General features: G+C 40.8%; 1 protein-coding gene across 4 annotated transcripts; it reads right to left on the bottom strand.

Moving 5' to 3' along the window:
* Nucleotides 1-95: 95 nt before the first annotated feature.
* On the bottom strand, nucleotides 96-20,527 carry SPATA5L1 (spermatogenesis associated 5 like 1). 4 transcript variants are annotated; one of them, NM_001105625.1, is made up of 8 exons: nucleotides 19,357-20,476; nucleotides 14,900-15,085; nucleotides 10,089-10,247; nucleotides 5,314-5,523; nucleotides 4,224-4,448; nucleotides 2,814-2,948; nucleotides 1,958-2,083; nucleotides 96-435 (listed from the first exon to the last, which is right to left on the bottom strand). In NM_001105625.1, exons 1-8 carry the CDS (start codon nucleotides 20,449-20,451, stop codon nucleotides 268-270), a joined length of 2,304 nt encoding a protein of 767 aa, NP_001099095.1. In that variant the 5' UTR covers nucleotides 20,452-20,476; the 3' UTR covers nucleotides 96-267. The 4 variants fall into 4 exon arrangements, 3 of the variants coding, with proteins under 3 accessions (NP_001099095.1, XP_010807657.1, XP_059746457.1); XM_010809355.4 differs by lacking the exon at nucleotides 4,224-4,448 and having other exon boundaries at nucleotides 158-435; nucleotides 19,357-20,527; XR_809326.4 differs by lacking the exon at nucleotides 96-435 and having other exon boundaries at nucleotides 1,997-2,083; nucleotides 2,718-2,948; nucleotides 19,357-20,527.
* Between the last annotated feature and the right edge of the window lie 880 nt (nucleotides 20,528-21,407).

Here is a 21,407-nt window from a genome sequence, read left to right on the forward strand (position 1 = left end):
GAATCCGAGCTCCCCAGGTTCAATTCCTGGTCAGGGAACTAGATTCCACACGCCACAACTAAGACCTGGCACAGCCAAGAAAAAAAAATGGTGAATCTGAGTTAAAAGTATATGAGTGCCTTATTCTTTTAACTTTTCTGTATGAAATCTTAGCCTATCAGGCACAAGTTTTTTTATTTATAGGAAATAATACACACAAAGTAAGTTGCAAATTATAGTGCATATTCACATTTCAATTAAGCCTTGAGCAGGTATGTAAAATAATTTTTAAATATCTTCTAAGATAGAAAATTCTTTTTTCTGAAATAAGTTTTTATATAAAGTCAAATCCTTATGACTTAAGGACGGTTTTACAGTCTTAAGTGATTCTAGAAAGTGCTCTTGTTTCACTGTGGTCACTTCCAGTCCATTTTCTTGCAAAGCCAGCAAGGCGGCCTATAAAAGACAAACAATAGGAAATAATAAATATGCTTCACTGTTATTTCATGATATACAGTAATACTTTAAAATCTGAACATAAAAATCTCAGTCTCACTTCACAGAATTTCAATATTCGTGGCAATAAAAACATTAAGCTAAAAAGTTAAAGTGATTAAGTCTTCTCAGTGGACCATCTTTCCTTCTACATTACATTCTAGCCTTAAATGCGGGGGCGGGGGGGTGTCAGGGGGGTGGAGCAGAGTGCAGAACAACTATATTGGAGTATAGATGAGATCAACTATACTCCAATAAAAAAAAAAAAAAAAGATGAGCGACTGTATTCCTGATCTCAGAGTAGGAGTTTTTAAACAGGACACAGCACTGATCATAAAGAAACAGAAAATGAACAAACCACTGTTAAACACAGGCTTCCCTGGTGGCTCAAACGATAAAAAATCTGCCTGCAGTGCAGGAGACCAGGGTTCACTCCCTGGGTCAGGAAAATCCCCTGGAGAAAAGAATAACCCACTCCAGTATTCTTGCCTAGAGAATTCCATGGACAGAGGAGCCTGGCGGGCTACAGTCTATGGGATCGTAAAGAGTTGGACATGACTGAACAATTAACACTTTCACTGTTACACACAAAAGCACGAAAGAACTTCACAGACATAATCTTGAGTTAAAGAAGCAGACAGAAAAGCATACCATATGGTTCCATTAATATAAAGTGCCAAAGCAGCAAAAGTCATCTCCCCAGTGCTAGAAATCAGGACAGTGGTTCTTTTGTGATAGAGGGACGGGGAAGCTTGGTGGGCTGCCGTCTATGGGGTCGCACAGAGTCAGACACAACTGAAGCAACTTAGCAGCAGCAGCAGCAGGAAGGCCCACGGAAAGCTTCTAGCATGCTGATGACATTCTTCCTTGACCCAAGTGGTAGTTATACAAGTGTGTTCACTGTATGTTAATTCAGTGGGCAGTATCCTCTCATTTTCACAAGTTTTTGCTAAGGAAAAACCTACAGTGGCTGACCTTTTTTCTGCCCTCAAGATAAAGTTTAAATGCCTTAGAGTGCCTTACCAGGGACCTGTGTGAGCCGGCCACTGGCCACCCCTTCAGTAATGTCATCCCCTCACCTCCGATCATCTGCACGTTTTATTCCCTGTGCCTCAAACACTCCCCTTCTCTCCCACAGACTGGCTAACTCCCTAATCATCCTTCCACTTGCAATGTACACACACCTTCTCTCAGAAAGCCTTCTCTTATTTTCAAGTCTGAATTGTATTCTTCCTAGCACCCTAAACTCCCCTGACTCACTACATTTTTAAATTCAGTATCACCTCTCGGCACCACCCCCTGCCGCATCAACCTGTAAGCCCTGAAGAGAAGGCAAGGAACCAGAGCGGCTTGTTTCACCTCCCATGGTGCCTCCCTTTCAGTAAATACTGCCAAGTGAATGAAGAGCTGAATAAACCAAGTGAATGAAGATCTGAATAAATGCAGAAATGTGTACATTTTCTTCACTAATTCATTAACTTACTTCTTTGCAGAGGTTTCCAAGATCAGCTCCAGAGAAAAAACAGGTTTCTGCTGCTACCTTTTCTAAGGAAACATCAGGCCCCATTGGCGTGTTTTTTGTACAGACTTTCAGAATAGAAAGCCTTCCCTGGAACAAAATAAAACATAATATGTTTAGAAGCTTAATGTTTGACATAATGTTATATTAAAACATATAGAATTTTCTATATTACAGAGAAAGTATATATATTTAAGAATTAAAAAATAAGAATCACTTTTTCTCAAGAGGTAAGAAAGTAAATGTGACATCAAGATAAATTTTAATATTTTTAAAAAGTAAAATAGATTAAAAAAATGTTTTCATCCCTTCAAAATCTGATAAATAAAAAATGCAGTTTCTGTGTCTTTCACCACTCACTGCCAGTGGCTCTGGATGAGGACAAAGGGTTTACTGATCCTTTGGCTGTGGATACATTATATAATCTCTGTAAGCTCAGATTTCTCCACTGTAAAATAAGGATGCTCACCCAGATAATCACCAAAACTCTTTAACGCTTTAGGATTCTTCCATTCTAGCTGCAAAATAATTTTGAGGGGACTCCATAAACTCAGTATTTTGAGTCTTCCACAAAGCTGAAATTACTACCATTTTTTAGGCTTATGTTTCTCTGAAAACAGGGCCAGAGTATCCAGCAAAAGCAGATGAAAATGATAATTTATGATGAGCCATTAGATAAGAAAAACACAGAATCCAATATAGGACACACACCATGTACACTTACATCCAGTCAGGAACTCAACTCTGCCGTCTTCTTAGAGCTCAGACACTGATGTGTTATTAGGAATGCTCACACAGAGTAAATGTGCACAGTGATTACCTTTTCATCTGGAGGAGGAATATAAATAATCTTATCTAGTCTTCCAGGCCGTAACAAGGCATCATCTAACACATCAGGTCTATTTGTTGCTGCAACAACGATGACATTGCTATTGAAAATTTCTTGAAACTCTAGCTGAGGGAATATATACAACACAAAGTAACATCAATAAGTTGTTAATTAGTAAATGTATTTTTTTTTAATTACAAATCAGCAGGTCTGTTTGTTTTTAAATAGGAGAATACTGTTCTCTTCAGACTAGAATGCTTACATTTCCTATCCAGACCATCTTCTCAATATCAAGGCACCCTAGAAACAAATTATTAATCAAAGAGCTATACAACATGCACACGGTGAAGGGAGTGATCAACCCCCGTGGGGCATCTCTCACTGTGAGAACTGATGAAAAAAGCTCTACACCACAGCAGAGAACATCTATCTGCCGACCTGAATGCATCTGAGCCCCAGCGAGTGATTACAACTTAAATGCATGACTTGAAAAGACAGAAGCACCTGACTAGCACATAGTATACCTATGAAAAGTCTTGGCTCTCATGTTCTTGAGGAGGGAGATTTATTTTACCTCTTTTTTTGTTTTTTTCTTTACAGAGGCAAAAATATGACAACTAATATAAGTTGCGTGTATATAAATCCAGGATGAAGATTTAAAAAAAATATATCTAAGAGCTGCTACAGCAAGGCCTTACACATGCTAAGCATTCAGAATTGTTGAACTTAATTTTCAGATCAGTTTTCCAGTAATGTGATCTCTCAAAGCAATGAGTTCCCTGTATCTGCAAGTATTTTAGCAGACTGGGTAAACACCTGTCAGAGGCTATAGAAGGAATTCCTGCTTTATGAGAACTGATTAGAACACCTCATGGGTCCCTTCAAATTCTAGTGGCATATCTTCCTAAGGAGCTATAAGACTCTCTTTCTATGGAACAATTTAAGAAATGGGAAATAAGAAACACCAAGAAGAAACAAAAGCTTTGGAAGGAAAAGGATTTCCAAAGGTCACTTTAACTGCATTAGAACCAAGGAAACCTCAACAAAACTGGAAGTTTTTAATTACTGATTATTGGAAATAATAGTCTGTTTTGTTTCATTTCACATAAAACACTACTTTATGAGGATACAGAAATAAGAAACTCCCCTCTCCACTAGCAATATGCAGTTACATTTCTAATCTTAGGAAAAAATTCACATTCACACATATCTAAGATACTTTATTATAAAATTTGCCTCATCTTCCCAGCTAAATCACAATTTTACCAGCTCTGTAAAAATCCTAATAGTCAAACTGAAATTATATAAATGTATGAGATGAATCCAGCATAGGAAAAGATAGTATAGATGCAGTCTGTTTATTGTTGGCCTGGTTTTTGGTGTATCCTGGCTAATAAATACCTCTTCATTTTTTTCCAGCTGCTTGCATTTACCATGTTGATCTGATTTACTTCCTCTTCTCTCTATAGTCTTCAATCCAACACCATCTAATTCATTTAGGAGAACAGAAAGAACACGATCTTGAACATTACATTCTGTTCTGCTGATTGATCGAGAGCCCAAGATTGAATCAATCTCATCCAAAAACACAATTGCTGGTGTATTTGCTCTTGCTTGTCGAAATACCTTTTGTTCAAAAGCGGAAATATTAAAAGGCTATACATCATGCCTTATTCATATGAATGAATGCTTTCTGCATTACTATTTATAATTTTTAAAATATAAAAAGAAAGATTCTAAATGTCTAAGAACTGGGGAATGAACAAATAAAATAAAGAACAGTATTATACAGGGGTTAAAAATCTTATTTTCAAAAAACATTTATTACTGAATTTTAAAAGTGGTAACACTAAGCTAAATCACAATACAGATATATATGTATGTATATGTATATATATGTGAATGGATATATATATGGTGGTTTGGTGGTTTAGTCACTCAGTCGTGTCCGACTCTTGTGACCCCATGGACCATAGCCTGCCAGGCTCCTTTGTCCATAGGATTCTCCAAGCAAGAATACTGGAGTGGGTTGCCATTTCCTTCTCCAGGGGATCTACCCAACCCAGGAACTGAACCCAGGTCTCCTGCATTGCAGGTAGATTCTTTACCGACTGAGCTATGAAGGAAGCCCGGATATATATATATATAAAAGATGAGTGGATAGTACATAAATATAATGAGTGGATAGGTGTGTGTATATATATATCTATAATGAGTGGATATACATATATAATATCCACTCACTCCCCTGGCTAAGGAAACAAAACGACAAAGAAAATTCACCGAAATGTTAACAGTAAGTAGAGAGACTGTGGAGGATTTCCTATTTATACTTTTCTATATTTTCTAAGTTTTCTATACACAAACAGGTATAACATTCTTAACAGGAAAAATAGCCAGTTACATTTAAAAAAATAAGGTTTATCCTTAAGGCATGAAACAAAAATTCAAAAGTAAACTTAACTACATGAGGGAAAATAAACCAACCAACCTGAGACAAGATTTTCTCTGAATCTCCAACAAAAGGCGAGAAGAGATCAGCTCCGCTCACTGAAACAAAAGAGCAACGACAGCTGGTGGCCAGGGCCCTCACCAGCGTGGTTTTGGCACACCCAGGGGGCCCATATAGGAGAACTCCCTTTGGTTGGGTCAGGCCCATCCTAACAAATTCCCGAGGGAATTTCAGAGGCCATTCAATGCTCTAAAAGAACACAAAAAGAGAATACAAAAGGAGACAGTTGTTTTAGTATAATGTGGAAAAAAAAAATTCAATAAATTCATTCAACAATCTTCAGCTACCTGCTATGAGCTGGATATAGGGTCCAATCTCCACAGAGCAGCCAGTGAGCTTATGACATAAGTGAGGTCACATCACTTCCTGCTTAAAATCTTTCAATGACTTCTTGTCAGAATTACAATATTCAAATCCAAATTCCTAACTTATCACTGCTTACAAGGCCTAACATAACCCATCACCCGAACACCCCACAGTTTGTTCCCATCTCAGGGCCTTTACTTGCTAGTCTCTCTGTTTGAACACTCCCTTGCGCTCTTTATATGCTATTCTGCATCACTCAGGTCTCCACTCTACAGTCATTTCCTTGGACAGGTCTTCCCTAACCACTGTAGTTCAAACAGACCTTCCTCTTCCTAGGAACTCTATGCTACTATCCATTTTTTATTTTTGGAGCACTGACTCATTTGCTGTCTGAAATTACTGTATTCCCATGTTGAGTTTGTCATTCTGCTCTTGCCGGAATGTAGGCAAAGTTCACCTCTAAATCCCCATCACCTAGAATGACACCTTCACAAAGTAGGCACTCATTAAATGTTAGCTGAATTATAAACAAATCCTCAATACCTCTGAGGTAGATGGTTTTGTTATCATCATAATTTCAGAGATGCAGAAACTCAGGCTTAAAAAGTGAAGTAACTTGCCCAGGTCTTATTACCTTATTGTGAGTGAGGTAGCAGAACTAAGACTAATCCCAGACAGTGTAGGTCAAGAGCATGAGTTCTTAACTACTGATACATTGCCTCTACAAAAAAAGACAGACAAGATCCCCGTACTAGAAACTCCTATTGTAACTGGGGAGACAGGCTTAAAAACTACCAACCAGGCCAGAGTAGGGCATTCCGTGGACAAGGAACAAATATATACAGAGACACATCAAACCATCCAGTTCATCTCCCAGTGGTAAGCAGAACAGAGTGGAGGACGTGGGAGGCAAGGAGTGATGGAGCTGAAATGGAAGTAGGAATCAGATCACACTGGGCCTTCACAGTTTTAGTCAAAAATGAGGAAGCAGTATGGAGAATGAACTAGAAGGAAATGAAACCAGAGGGAAGGAAACTACTTAGCAGTGGTCAATGAGTGCAACGACTCAGGCTACAAAAATAATAAGGCGGGATGTGTCACAGGCAGCAGAGATCATGTGGTTGGGATGGACTTGAAACATACAGTGTAAGTGTAGTGTATGCAGGGGGGAAGTCAGAGGGGAAGGTACATGACATGCAACATGACATCCATTTAGAAGACAGGTCTCTGACTTAGGGGATGGGGCAACTGGCTGTCTTCACTGCGAGAGGGAATCCAGCTGTAGAGATGGAATTGGTAAGTTGAACTCTGGACATGCCATGCTGAATCCGAGATCCCTGGAAGTTATTTAGTAGGCAGGGAGTTAAGTAGTTTTGATGGTCAAAAGAACTAGCTGCACTGGATATAAAGATTTCTGAGTTAGCTGCTTTCAGGAGACAGCTGAAGCCTGGGACACACTTCAGGAGATGAGAGAGGAAGGACTCACTTAGAAAATGCAAAAAGAGGACTCTTGGGAGCTTGGAGAATTAACATTTAAAGTAAGGGAGAGGAGTGCTCAAAAAGGTAGGAAAGCCTAACATCTCAGAGCTAAAGGAAGACAGTGTGTCTCACAGGAAAGTATGGCTATTTTGTGAAAATTAAATGAGAGCATATAAAAAAATTAGAGCATATTTAAATGTGCTTTAAGAAAATAGGAGATATCAAGGGAACATTTCATGTAAGGATGTGCACAATAAGGGATAGAAATGGTTAAGGACCTAACAGAAGCAGAAGAGATGAAGAGGTGGCAAGAATACACAGAAGAACTGTACAAAAAAGTCTTAATGAGCCAGATAACCAGGATGGTGTGGTCATTCATCTAGAGCTGGACATCCTGGAGTATGAAGTCAAGTGGGCCTTATGAAGCATTACTATGAACAAAGCTAGCGGTAGTGACAGAATTCCAGCTGAGCTATTTCAAGCCCTAAAAGACGATGCTGTTAAAATGCTGCACTCAATATGTCAGCAAATTTGGAAGACTCAGCAGTGGCCACAAGACTGGAAAAGGTCAATTTTCATTCCAATCCCAAAGAAGGGCAATGCCAAAGAATGTTCAAATTATCATACAATTGTATCATTTCACATATTTACAAGGTTATGCTCAAAATCCTAGACTTCAGCTGGCTGAAGTGAACTGAAAACTAGATGTACAAACTTGATTTCAAAGAGGCAGAAGAAATCAGAGATCAAATTGCTAACAGTTGTTGGATCATGGAGAAACTAAAGGAATTCCAGAAGAACATTTACTTCTGCTTCATTGACTATGCTAAAGCCGTTGATTGTGTGGATCACAACAAACTGTGGAAAATTCTGAAAGAGATGGGAATATCAGACCACCTAACCTGCCTCCTAAGAAATCTGTATGCAGGTCAAGAAGCAACAGTTATAACTGGACATGGAAAAACTGACTGGTTCAAAATTGGGAAAGGTATACAAGACTATATATTGTCACTGTGCTTATTTAACTTCTATGCAGAGTACATCATGTGAAATGCCGGGCTGGATGAAACCCAAGATGGAATCGAGACCACTGGGAGAGGGATACCCCTGACGTTCAGTGGTTAAGACTCCACACTCCCAAGGCAGGGGCCCTAGGTTCAATCCATGGTCAGGGAACTAGATTCCACATGCCACAATGAAGATGGAAGGTCCTGTATGATGCAACTAAGATCCAACACAGGCAAATACATACATACATACATATATATATATACACACACACACACACACACACACACATAATACATACACACATATAAATATGTATAAAGATTACTGGGAGAAATACCAACAATCTCAGATATGCAGATGATACCACTCTAAAGGCAGAAAGTGAAGAGGAACTAAAGAGCCTCTTGATGAGGGTGAAAGAGGAGAGTGAAAAAGCTGGTTTAGAACTCAACATTCAAAAAACTAAGATCATGGCATCTGGCCCCATCACTTCATGGCAAATAGGAAGGGAAAAAGTGGAAACAGTGGCAGATTTTATTTTCTTGGGCTTCCAAAATCACTGTGGACAATGACTGTGGCCATGACTTAAAAGACGCTTGCTCCTGGAAAGGAAAGCTAAGACAAACCTAGATATCTATTAAAAAGCAGATACCTCTCAGCCGACAAATGTCTGTATAGTCAAAGCTGTGGTTTTTCCCAACAGTTGTGTACAGATTTGAGAGTTGGACCATAAAGAAAGCTGAGTGTCAAAAAAAGGGTGCTTTCAAATTGTGGTGCTGGAGAAGACTCTTCAGAGTCCCTTGGACTGGAAGAAGATCAAACCAGTCACTCCTAAAGGAAATCAACCCTGAATATTCACTGGAAGGACTGTTGCTGAAGCCAAAGCTCCAAGACTTTGGCCACCTGATGCAAACAACCGACTCACTAGAAGACCCTGATGCTGGGAAAGAGGGCGGGCAGGAGGAGAAGGGGGTGACAGAGGATGAGGTGGTTAGAGAGGAACATCGACTCAATGGACATGAATTTGAGCAAACTCTAGGGGATGGTGGAGGACACAGGAGCCTGGTGTGCTTCAATCTGTGGGGTCACAAAGAGTCAGACATGACTTAGTGACTTAGCAACAACAACAAAATGTGCCTATCCATGGATACAAGGATTCCAGGGTTCACTGTAGATACAGCTCCTAGTTAAGATAAATAAATTATAATGGATACTTAGAAATTAGTCTTGTGTGTGCTCGATTTGAGAAACCTACTTTCTTATGGCAGGATCACCCAAAAGGGAATTGGAAAAATTAATTTCCGGAACTGCAGCGCAGGTAAGAAAATCCGGTGAGCTGTGACCCTCCACAGCCACTGTGAGAATCAGTATCAAGTAACTACTCAGGCCAAAGTGACGGTTAATTATAAATTTGTGTTTTTACCAGTCTCGGGGTAAATTCAGGCCTATGAATGAAGGATTTTTACTTATACAGTCTATGATCTAAGAATCAGTTTTACATGTTTAAATGTTAAAAAAAAAAAAAAAAAAAAGACTATTCTGTGGTGTGAAAATTATGACTTCAGTGTCTATAAATAAAATCTCATCAGAACACAAATACTCATTACATATGACTGCTTTTGTGCTGTGATAGCAGAGTCGAATGACTGCAACAGAGATCATAAAACCTAAATTATTTACTCTCTGGTCCTCCACAGAAAGAGTTTACTGATCCTTCATCTAAATTAGAAACTCTTTAGAGCAAAAACTAAACAAAAAGGTGAAGAAAGAAAGTATGAAAAATGGCATTTGATGTCTGCAGAGTCCAGTTAAACAAGGACGGAAAAGCGATCATTAGACCCGGATGTTAGGTTCACATCAGTGAAGGCAGCCATGTTTCAGTGCCACTTGTTTACAGCACAAATGCATTACACTTAGACCGTCCTACTCTACTGGCTTAAGCAGAGTCTCTATCTCACCTGCTTTAATTTCAGTTTTACATCTTCAAGGCCACCAATTTGCTCCCAGCCAACAGGTTTGATGTCTGTCACTCCAATGACACTTCGAAATGATGAGGGTTGGATCTTTTTAAAAGCTTCAAGGAAGTCTGTTTCATCAATCGTCGGATTGTCCTGGTTCTGAAGTAATCCACCCCAAAAAGCAAAATCAAACCAAAAATCAGGTGGGCCTTTTTTGTGGCACACAAACATGATTACTTTTTTATTGTGATCCTCATTTGAATTTATACATCTATTTTTTTGTCACTATAAAGAAATTTATAATACATGGTATGAAAAAACTAAATGTCTCCCCAACTCCCACCAATCTTCATCCCCAGAGAAAGTCAACAGTCTCCTGTATATTCTTCCAGTATGTTTATGACATATGTATATCCTTTCAAAGAGAGACACAAATGGGACCATACCGTACACATTAATTTGTACTTTTTCATCTCTCAGGAATCTTTTCATGTCCACGAATACAATAATACCTCATTCTTTCTGACAACTGCATAATATTGCATGAGTATTTTAATGACACCCTTCTGTTGAACAGAGGTTTTCCAGTCTTTTGGTACTAAACACAAAGCTGCAACTGAATGTCTTTGTACACATGTTCAAGTATTTTATTTAAGACTTTCCTCAAAATAGAATTACTGTGCTTAAGAGTATGCACACTTACAATTTTCATAGCTACTATTAAAATGTGCTCCAAGCTGTATCAATAATATGAAGCTGTTTTCCCCACACCTCTCTAACACTGGACATGACCAGACCTTAAATGTCTGCCATTGTGACAGAGGACATGGTGTTTACTATTGCGTTAAGTTTCTTCAATCGAGAGTGAGGTAAAAGGAATAATGGAATTAGAAAATAAATTTTGCAACCATTACAGTAATGGCTATTTGAGGCAAGAATCATCAGTGGATGCCAATCTAGGGGAGAGAAAGTCTGACGGGGAACAGGATGGCTGCATTGTCTTAGAGGGTCTCCTCACAGATTTCTTATTAGTTGCAAGGGGAAAAATAACAACTCCAAAGCAGATAAACTGGACCAACGCTTGACTAGTTGATCGCACCAGTCACCCACGAGAGGCACCCCCAGTGAGGAGTAGGTGGTCACACTATGTCTCCACAAATAACATCCTAAGGAGGACACACTAACATTTAATGCAGTGTTCCTATTGGGCTTGCATAACCTGAACGTAACTAGGAGGAAACAGATACACCCAAACTGAGAGATGCTCTATAACATCACTGACTTTAAATCTTTAAAAATGTCAATGTCAAAATGTCGCACACACACCAAGAAAGTGCTATGGAAACGTTCAAAATTAAAGAAAACCAAAAACTAGACATAATATATTATCCTGGACTAAATTCTACACTGAAGGAAAAGAGTGCTACAAAACGAAACAGCCAGCAAAATCAGAATAGGGACTGTAGATCTGACAACATTTTGATCACTGTTAAATTTCCTGAATATAATGAGATTATACATACTCGTTCATAGGAAATGGACACTAAAATATTAAGAGACAACAGGTTAAGATGCATGCAACCCATTTTCAAATGATTCAGAAAAAAAAAAAGAATGCGTATATGTATACAGTTGGCCCTTGAACATCATGGAGGTTAATCTGCATTTAAGTACAGGAAGCCCAACAAATCTGTTGTTCCCCACATCCGTGGGTTCAGCCAGTCCTGGACCGTGCACTACTTGCAGGATTTACTATCAAAAAATATCTACGTATAAGTGAACTAGAGCAGTTCAAACCCATGTTGCTCAAAAATCAACTGCATATATACAGAGAGACAAACAGATGAGAGAAAACAAAGGAGGATAAAGCTAATATGGCAAAATGTTAAAAACTTGTCAGTTTGGATAAAGGAATTAGCAGGAGTTCTCTACCTTCAACTCTCCTTGAAGTTTTGTTTAATTTTTTAAATTTTTTCCCTGAAGTTTTAATTATTTCAAAATAAGTTTTTAAAAGAGAAAGAATCAAAAAAGACTAATCTTTAAAGAAAGTTGAGGATTTTTCATGTTTATTAGTCATTTGTAATCCTTTCACCGTCAACTACCAGTTCATCAGTTCATATTTTACTACACATTTTCTCTTAGATTGGTCTTATTGCTTTGTAAGACTTCTTTCTATACCAAGGAAATTGGTGTTTTGTCAGGGGCTGGCAGTATTTTTCCCAGTCTGTCTCGTGTCCTTGCCTTTGTTTATAGTATTGTTTGTTTTGCTTTTGAACTTGTCATCTTTTTTAAAAATAGTATTGTTTTGCCATTCTAAAATGCTCAAATCAGTAAATTATCTTCTTTTTGGCTATTAAAAATTCATATTTCTATTTGTAATATCTGTATTATATTTAAGTATTTAACCTTACATCAAATTCTGAATATTTAGTTGTCCCAAAATTTCCATTTTCAATAACAAACTATTTTATCCCATTTATGTAAGATTAAATAAGTGAATATGTATATACAGAGCTATTCTTAACAGTGTTCCTAAAAATGCTAATAATTATAATCTCTGGGAGATGAGCTTTCAGACAATTTTTATCTTGTTTAATTTCTCACAAATAATGTTATTAAATAATTTTTTTAAATAGCATCTTTTTTTTTTTACTAGCTAACAGTATCAGATATTGGGTAAATGAATACTAACACACTTTAGGTGAACACCAACTAACATTTGAAAATCCCATTTACACTTCCAGATCATTAGTGTGTATATATTACTCACTTGATTTTCATAACCCTTTCAGGCAGATAAAATCCTTTCCCTTCCATGTGTATATGTTTATGTGTTAAACTGTACTTCCAATGCTTTAATAGACATACTTGACAAAAAGCTGAACAAACTCTAATGTGTCCTCATCTACCCTGTAATAGAGGCAGCAACAGCTCCTCAGCTGCCTGGAGATGGAGAAAGAAATAGATGGAACCAGTACCTGCCCAGATGCCTCCGTCCATTCTTCCTTTTTGCCTTTCTTTTTTCCACTTCCCCTGGTTGTTTATGAACTCAGCCATCACCTGTGCTAACTATGGCTGGGCAGGCCCTCCTGAAGTAGCAGTGGGCTCCACCCTAGGACAACTGCAGCTGGCTGGACCACCTAAGCCAAGGTGCTTTAGGTCAAACCTGGAACTTCAAAGCAGAGGGAATTCTAAATGTAAACCTCTGTTTCCACATCCTGTACTCTTGTCCTCCCTTCAAGAGGCATATATTCTCACATCTTCACACATGGGCCTTGTCATTAAATCTTTAAGCACTTCTGGTTCTAAACCCCAAAGATGAGGACTTAAAGTTCATGTAATTCCTTCCCTACCTTCAGTGTAAGAGTAAAAATAAAGGAAAAGAAAATGAGGAAGGATATAAATTAATTAGGTAAAAATGTTTTCAAAATCTAGGATAAATCATCCTTTTATGGTTTAAAAAAAAACAAAAAAACCTCAAAATTAGGAGTAAGATCAAAGGACAATTTTAAGTGTTACAACAGAACCCCTAGCACAATGAAATTAATTTTTTTCTGGAGGAGTTTAGGGACTCAGGATGACTTATTACATACAAAGTGAACAGCTTTTCCAATCTATAGTGTTGAAAACTACTATATTTAAGTTAATATCCCAACTATTTTTTCAAAAGGCACTCATGAATTAAGGATTTAAATGTCAAAGATGAATTTAAGTAAAATTCCAGGCACTTAATCTTCTCCAGAGTAAGAAAAGGTTCTTTTCCCTACAAGATGCGTGTTGATAACAAAGGGAAAAACAGTATCTTAACAATAGGGAATCTCAGAGATAACCACCTTATCTAAGATATCAAATCAGTAACAGGACAAAGATATATCATTTCTACCTAACAGACACAATGAGAAGAACACAGTATCATTTCTGGAATATTTCTGCCAAAAATGCAAAACCTGAATCAAATCATGAGAAAATATCAGTCAAACCTACACTGAGGAATATCCTACAGAACAACTGAACTGTACTCTTAAAAATAATTAAAGTCATAAAAGAAAGACTGAAGAAGTTTCTAGATTAAAGATTAAGAAACCATGACAACTAATAAATGCAATGTGTAATCCTGGATCAAAAAATATTTTTTTTTCTTTTAAAATTTTTGCTACAAAGGAAATTAATGGGACAAATGGTAAGGTTTGGATAAGGTCTATACAGATTAAGTAAAAGTTGGTATTAATTTCTTCATCTTGATTATTGTTTGTACTATTGGTTAGTCTGATTTTAGGAAATAAACACTCAACTTTTCAAAGCTATGTGGGCATTTTGGCTGCATTTGAGAGTATAAGTATATATACATAAACATTCACACACATGAAGAGAGTATGATAAAGCAAAGGGGGTAAAATGTTACATTTGAAGAATCTGGGCGAAGAAAATGCAAAAATTCTTTGTCCTATTTTTGCAACTTTTCTCTAAGTCTGAAGTAGATTCAAAATAAAACGAAAATTTTAAAGACACATGTTTGATTCTTCTGGGGTCACAGTGTCTTTTTCCTTATTGCACTGGGCTTTAACACTAAAGAGTTAGTATGGGAGAACGGGAACATGCCCTCGGCCGACCTAGAGAAGTCAGCTCTCTGTCCCCACTTTCAGTCATACACTATTTATATATGGAATTCAGATGTAAAAATACATATAAGAAACAGATGTCCAAGGTGTCAAAAGTTTCAAGAAAAGGTACTTACCACTTTTTTAAGTCCCCAAATTAACTTGTTATATTAATAAAAGGGTTAACGTAAGTCATAAACCAATATTTCTTACCTTCTCACTATGAAGCAGAGCCTGCATGGCAGCCTCCCTACAGAGTGCAGTCAGGTCTGCGCCAACATAGCCAACTGTCATTTCTGCAAGGAGGTTCAAATCAACTTGACCAGAGATAGGCATCTTTGAAGTAATCACTTGTAGAATTGCCTTTCTTTGTCTAAGAGTGGGAGTTCCAATGACAACCTATGTGCAAAGCAAGAAAAGAAAACATTTACAGCTTAAAAATATTTTTTTATCCTCACAAATATGTATAATAATTTAGCGAACAAATATGGAACTATTACTAGGTACTCTTAAGTATGTATCTTAGATTCTGAATATGAGAAAATCCTTATTTTCAAGAGTGAAAAAGCTGGCTTGAAACTCAACATTCAAAAAACTAAGATTATGGCATCCGGCCCCATCACTTCATGGCAGAAAGAAGGGGAAAAAGTGGAAACGGTGACAGATTTTATTTTCTTGGGCTCCAAAATCACTGTGGACAGTGAATGCAGCCACAAAATTAAAGGACGCTTGCTCCTTGGAAAGAAAGCTATGACAAAAATCTAAATGGCAAATGAGAAAGCAGAGATATCACTTTGCCAACAAAGGTCCATATAGTCAAAGCTATATACAGTCAGCAAAAACAAGACTGGGAGCTGACTGTGGCTCAGATCATGAACTCCTTATTGCCAAATTCAGACTTAAATTGAAGAAAGTAGGGAAAACCACTAGACCATTCAGGCATGACCTAAATCAAATCCCTTATGCTTATACAGTGGAAGTGAGAAATAGATTCAAGGGACTAGATCTGACAGGCACTAGACATAGTGCCTGAAGAACTATGGACTGAGGTTTGTGACACTGTACAGGAGACAGGGATCAAGACCATCCCCATGGAAAAGAAATGCAAAAAAGCAAAATGGCTGTCTGGGGACGCCTTACAAATAGCTGTGAAAAGAAGAGAAGCAAAAAGCAAAGGAGAAAAGGAAAGATATAAACATCTGAATGCAGAGTTCCAAAGAATAGCAAGAAGAGATAAGAAAGCCTTCCTCAGCAATCAATGCAAAGAAATAGAGGAAAACAACAGAATGAGAAAGACTAGAGATCTCTTCAAGAAAATTAGAGATACCAAGGGAACATTTCATGCAAAGATGGGCTTGATAAAGGACAGAAATGGCATGGACCTAACAGACGCAGAAGATATTAAGAAGAGGTGGCAAGAATACACAGAAAAACTGTACAAAAAAGATCTTCATGACCCAGATAATCACGATGGTATGATCACTTACCTAGAGCCAGACATCCTGGAATGTGAAGTCAAGTGGGCCTTAGAAAGCATCACTACAAACAAAGCTAGTGGAGGTGATGGCATTCCAGTTGAGCTATTTCAAATCCTGAAAGATGATGCTATGAAAGTGCTGCACTCAATATGCCAGCAAATTTGGAAAACTCAGCAGTGGCCACAGGACTGGAAAAGGTCAGTTTTCATTCCAATCCCAAAGAAAGGCAATGCCAAAGAATGCTCAAACTACCGCACAATTGCACTCATCTCACATGCTAGTAAAGTAATGCTCAAAATTCTCCAAGCCAGGCTTCAGCAATATGTGAACCGTGAACTTCCAGATGTTCAAGCTGGTTTTAGAAAAGGCAGAGGAACCAGAGATCAAATTGCCAACATCCGCTGGATCATGGAAAAAACAAGAGAGTTTCAGAAAAACATCTATTTCTGCTTTATTGACTATGCCAAAACCTTTGACTGTGTGGATCACAATAAACTGTGGAAAATTCTGAAAGAGATGGGAATACCAGACCACCTGACCTGCCTCTTGAGAAACCTATATGCAGGTCAGGAAGCAACAGTTAGAACTGGACATGGAACAACAGACTGGTTCCAGATAGGAAAAGGAGTACGTCAAGGCTGTATATTGTCCCCCTGCTTATTTAACTTATATGCAGAGTACATCATGAGAAACGCTGGGCTGGAAGAAGCACAGGCTGGAATCCAGATTGCCGGGAGAAATATCAATAACCTCAGATATGCAGATGGCACCACCTTTATGGCAGAAAGTGAAGAGGAACTAAAAAGCCTCTTGATGAAAGTGAAAGAGGAGAGTGAAAAAGTTGGCTTAAAGCTCAACATTCAGAAAATGAAGATCATGGCATCTGGTCCCATCACTTCATGGGGAATAGATGGGGAAACAATGGAAACAGTGTCAGACTTTACTTTTTTGGGCTCCAAAATCACTGCAGATGGTGACTGCAGCCATGAAATTGAAAGACGCTTACTCCTTGGAAGGAAAGTTATGACCAACCTAGATAACATATTCAAAAGCAGAGATATTACTTTGCCAACAAAGGTCCATCTAGTCAAGGCTATGGTTTTTCCAGTAGTCACGTATGGATGTGAGAGTTGGACTGTGAAGAAGGCTGAGCGCCGAAGAATTGATGCTTTTGAACTGTGGTGTTGCAGAAGACTCTTGAGAGTCCCTTGAACTGCAAGGAGATCCAACCAGTCCATTCTGAAGGAGATCAGCCCTGGGTGTTCTTTGGAAGGAATGACGCTAAAGCTGAAACTCCAACACTTCGGCCACCTCATGCGAAGAGTTGACTCATTGGAAAAGACTCTGATGCTGGGAGGGACTGGGGGCAGGAGGAGAAGGGGACAACAGAGGATGAGATGGCTGGATGGCATCACTGACTCGATGGACGTGAGTTTGAGTGAACCCCTGGAGTTGGGGATGGACAGGGAGGCCTGCTGTGCTGCAATTCATGGAGTCACAAAGAGTCAGACACGGCTGAGCGACTGAACTGAACTGAACTGATGGTTTTCCAGTAGTCATGTACAGAAGTGAGAGTTGGACCATATAAAGAAGGCTGAGTGCCTAAGAAATGATGCTTCCGAACTGTGATGCTGAAGAAGACCCTTGAGAGTCAGTCCCCTGGACTTCAAGGAGATCAAACCAGTCAATTCTAAATGAAATCAACCCTGAATATTCACTGGAAGGACTGATGCTGACGCTGAAGCCCCAATAATTTGGCCACCTGATAAAAAGAGCTGACTCATTAGAAAAGAACCTGCTGCTGGGAAAGACTGGAGGCAAAAAGAGAAGGGAGTAAGAGAGGATGAGATGATTACTTAGCATCACTGACATGCTGCTGCTGCTGCTAAGTCGCTTCAGTTGTATCCAACTCTGGGCGACCCCATAGACGGCAGCCCACCAGGCTCCCCTGTCCCTGGGATTCTCCAGGCGAGAACATCGGAGTGGGTTGCCATTACCTTCTCCAATGCATGAAAGTGAAAAGTCAAAGTGAAGTCGCTCAGTCGTGTCCTACTCTTAGCTACCTCGTGGACTGCAGCCTACCAGGCTCCTCCGTCCATGGGATTTTCCAGGCAAGAGTACTGGAGTAGAGTGCCATTGCCTTCTCCGATCACTGACATGAGTTTAAGCAAATTCCAGAAGATAGTGAAGGATAGGGTAGCCTGGTGTGCTGTAGTCCATGCAGTCACAAAGAGTCAGACATGACTTAAGTGACTGAACAACAGCAACAACTTCAGGAAGTTTTTATTTTGTTATTTTTGAGAACCTTATCACATTCTGCTGCTACTGCTGCTGCTAAGTCGCTTCAGTCGTGTCCGACTCTGTGGGACCCCATAGACGGCAGCCTACCAGGCTCTCCTGTCCCTGGGATTCTCCAGGCAAGAACACTGGAGTGGGTTATCACATTCTAGGTCCAGTAAACCAGAAAGTCTATGTCCCTGCCCTTATGGAGCTTATTCAGCAGACAGGTATTAGATGGTGTGAAGAAGAAATCCACTCAAGTTCTAAACAGATTATGCTAAAGTCTGCAATTATCAGCTGTCTCTTTATAATCCTACCACAAAGTTCAAACATCACAACCACCATTCAAACTAACAGAAATCAAGAATCAATTTAGGCCTGAAGTTTATAAAATAATACTTGAATATTTGAATATTTTGAATATTCAATCTTCCTGGCAACTAAGAGAGCAACTGTGGTACAGGATGCTGGCATTCAGACAAGGAATGCATAAATCTAGATAGAAGAGTTAACGTCTGCTTTGCTTTAGTTCTTCCCTGCCTTCTTTCTTATTTCAACACATTTGTTTCTTGAGGCTATCCTTCTACTTTAGATTCTCATTCCAAATCCTAAGAGTTTAATAGCTTGTAGTAGTCCTTAAAAACTAACGCTACTGATAACAGTATTCATTCTCAGGGCCTGCACAACAATCCCAAACGGCCCCCTGGCTTCTCAGAGCAATTTGACTCTGGGAGGGAAAGGGTCCTGGCTCGCAAATCATTTGTAAAGCAGAGAACGGGTTCTCTAAATAAAAGCCCCATTTCAGTCTCCTTGACTTCCAAAGCTAAGTGGGAAACGCCTCGGGGCAGCCAACCAGGGCCCGATGAGGCCGGGTTCAGGGGCAATGAGCTAACTGGCTGAGCCTTTATTTACCTCTCGGTCGAACCTCCCAGGTCTGCGCAGCGCTGGGTCTAGAGCATCCGGCCGGTTGGTGGATCCCACAACCACCACCTCGCGGTCCTCACCGATGCCGTCCAGCAGCGTCAACACCTGGGCCACCACGCGGCTCTCGGGGGCTTGGTGTGGGCCGCCCCGCCGGGGACACAGGGCGTCCACCTCGTCCAGGAAGAGGAGGGTGGGACGGCGGCTGGCCAGCTCCCGGGCGCGCTTGAAGATCCGCCGCACATTTTCCTCCGTCTCCCCGGGCCGGGCGCCCTGCAGCGCTGGGGCGCTCACCGCCAGCAGCTCCGCGCCCGTCTCCCGGGCCACTGCCCGCACTAGCTGGGTCTTGCCCACCCCCGGGGGGCCGGCCAAGAGCACCCCGCGTGGCACTTCTAGCCCCAGCGAGGCCAAGGCGCGGGGGTAGCGGAGCGGCAGGCGGAGGAGCTCCCGCAGCGAGTCGGCCGCCTCCGAAAGGCCCCCCAGGGGCACCTCGGGCTGCGGCTCCTCCTCCGACGGAGGCACCTCGCTCAGACTGATGTGGGTGCGAGGGGTGACCAACCCAGCAGGATTCGGGCTGGGCGCCCCGCTAACGATGTGCAGGGCGGCCACTGGACCCGGAGCGCCTGGAGGAGCGGCCACCACGTAGCCCTGAGAGACTGGACGGTTCCTCAGCAGCTCCTGCACCGCCTCCAGCACCGCGGCTGGACTCGGGGCACCGGACGCGCCCGCTTGCTCCCTCAACTCCGGCCACACCGCGAGGCTCCGAAGGGGCGGGCAGGGCACTAAGCGGAGTCGGTTCAGGTTAATAATCCCCCCAGACCCCGGCGCCCCCACTGCCGACCCCGGGCTCGTGCACTGCGGGTCCAGCTGCACAAAGCCGTCCGCTCCATCCCGCCGCGGCCAGGCGGTGCACAGGCAGGAGCCACCGTCAGGCAGCGAGATCTTCACCGCCGAGCCCAGGTGGGCGCCTAAGGCGCGGAGGGCGGTAGGGCCCAGACGACAGCGCTGGGTGCCCCGATCCCTAGTATCTACGGGTAGCAGCTTTAAGGGAGGTCCTTCCGGAAAGGAACCCGAGTCCGGAGCCATTTCTCACGAAAGACGCAAAACCCAGGAAAATCGGGTAGGAATTCCACCGGGCCGGAAAGACCTGCACACCGTGGCCGGAAGCAGGTGATGCGCATGCGCCAGGGAAGCCGCTGATGTGAGTCTCCTAATAGGTGGAAAGGACCAATAGGAAGTTAGACTGTTAGACAATGATGAGACCGTCAAGATAGTTTGCCACGGTGTTGGGTTTGGTAAAATCTTGTGGCCCTTTTTATAGCTTTGCAGACACTATGACGAACTTCTAGAGTCCATAGTCACTTACTGACCTCTGCTGTCTGTTTCCAGCTCCTAGGTTGGAACAACCTAAAAGGAACCAGGAAATTATACTGAGAGGAGATCCTTAGATGGGGAAATCACCAATTAAACCCTGTTTTCTTCTTTCTCTTAATCCTAGTGCTTTCTATTCTCTTTGAAGAACAAAGACTGTAAATTCAGACTTCTCAAGAAAGCTTTGTAATTTCTAAAATTTTTATTGGAGTACAGTTGCTTTATAATGTTTCTACTGTACAGCAAAGTGAATCATATATCCTCTTTTTTGGATTTCCTTCCCACTTAGGTCACCACAGAGCATTTAGTAGAGTTCCCGATACAGTACGGTCTCATTAGTTATCTATTTTATACATAACATGAATAGTGTATATATGTCAATCCCAATCTCCCAATTCCTGCCACAACCCTTCCCTCTTGGTATCCACACAGCTGTTCTCAACGTCTCTGTCTTTACTCTTGCTTTGTCTGAGGAGACCATACAAATACCTGTGAAAAGAAGAGAAGCAAAAAGAAAAGGAGGAAAGGAAAGATCAGATCAGATCAATCACTCAGTCGTGTCCGACTCTTTGCGACCCCATGAATCGCAGCACGCCAGGCCTCCCTGTCCATCACCAACTCCCAGAGTTCACCCAGACTTACGTGCATCGAGTCAGTGATGCCATCCAGCC

Source organism: Bos taurus, chromosome 10 (assembly GCF_002263795.3).
Source record: "Bos taurus isolate L1 Dominette 01449 registration number 42190680 breed Hereford chromosome 10, ARS-UCD2.0, whole genome shotgun sequence".
Lineage (NCBI taxonomy): Eukaryota > Metazoa > Chordata > Mammalia > Artiodactyla > Bovidae > Bos > Bos taurus.

What these genes read in the sequence shown, in the direction of transcription:
- SPATA5L1 (NM_001105625.1), bottom strand. Translation starts at nt 20,451, where the DNA reads ATGGCTCCGGACTCGGGTTCCTTTCCGGAAGGACCTCCCTTAAAGCTG. An exon ending in CTGGGAGGTTCGACCGAGAG is followed by an intron (nt 15,086 to 19,356) that starts GTAAATAAAGGC and finishes CTTTGCACATAG; the next exon opens with GTTGTCATTGGAACTCCCAC. An exon ending in CAGAGAAAATCTTGTCTCAG is followed by an intron (nt 4,449 to 5,313) that starts GTTGGTTGGTTT and finishes TTTGAACAAAAG; the next exon opens with GTATTTCGACAAGCAAGAGC.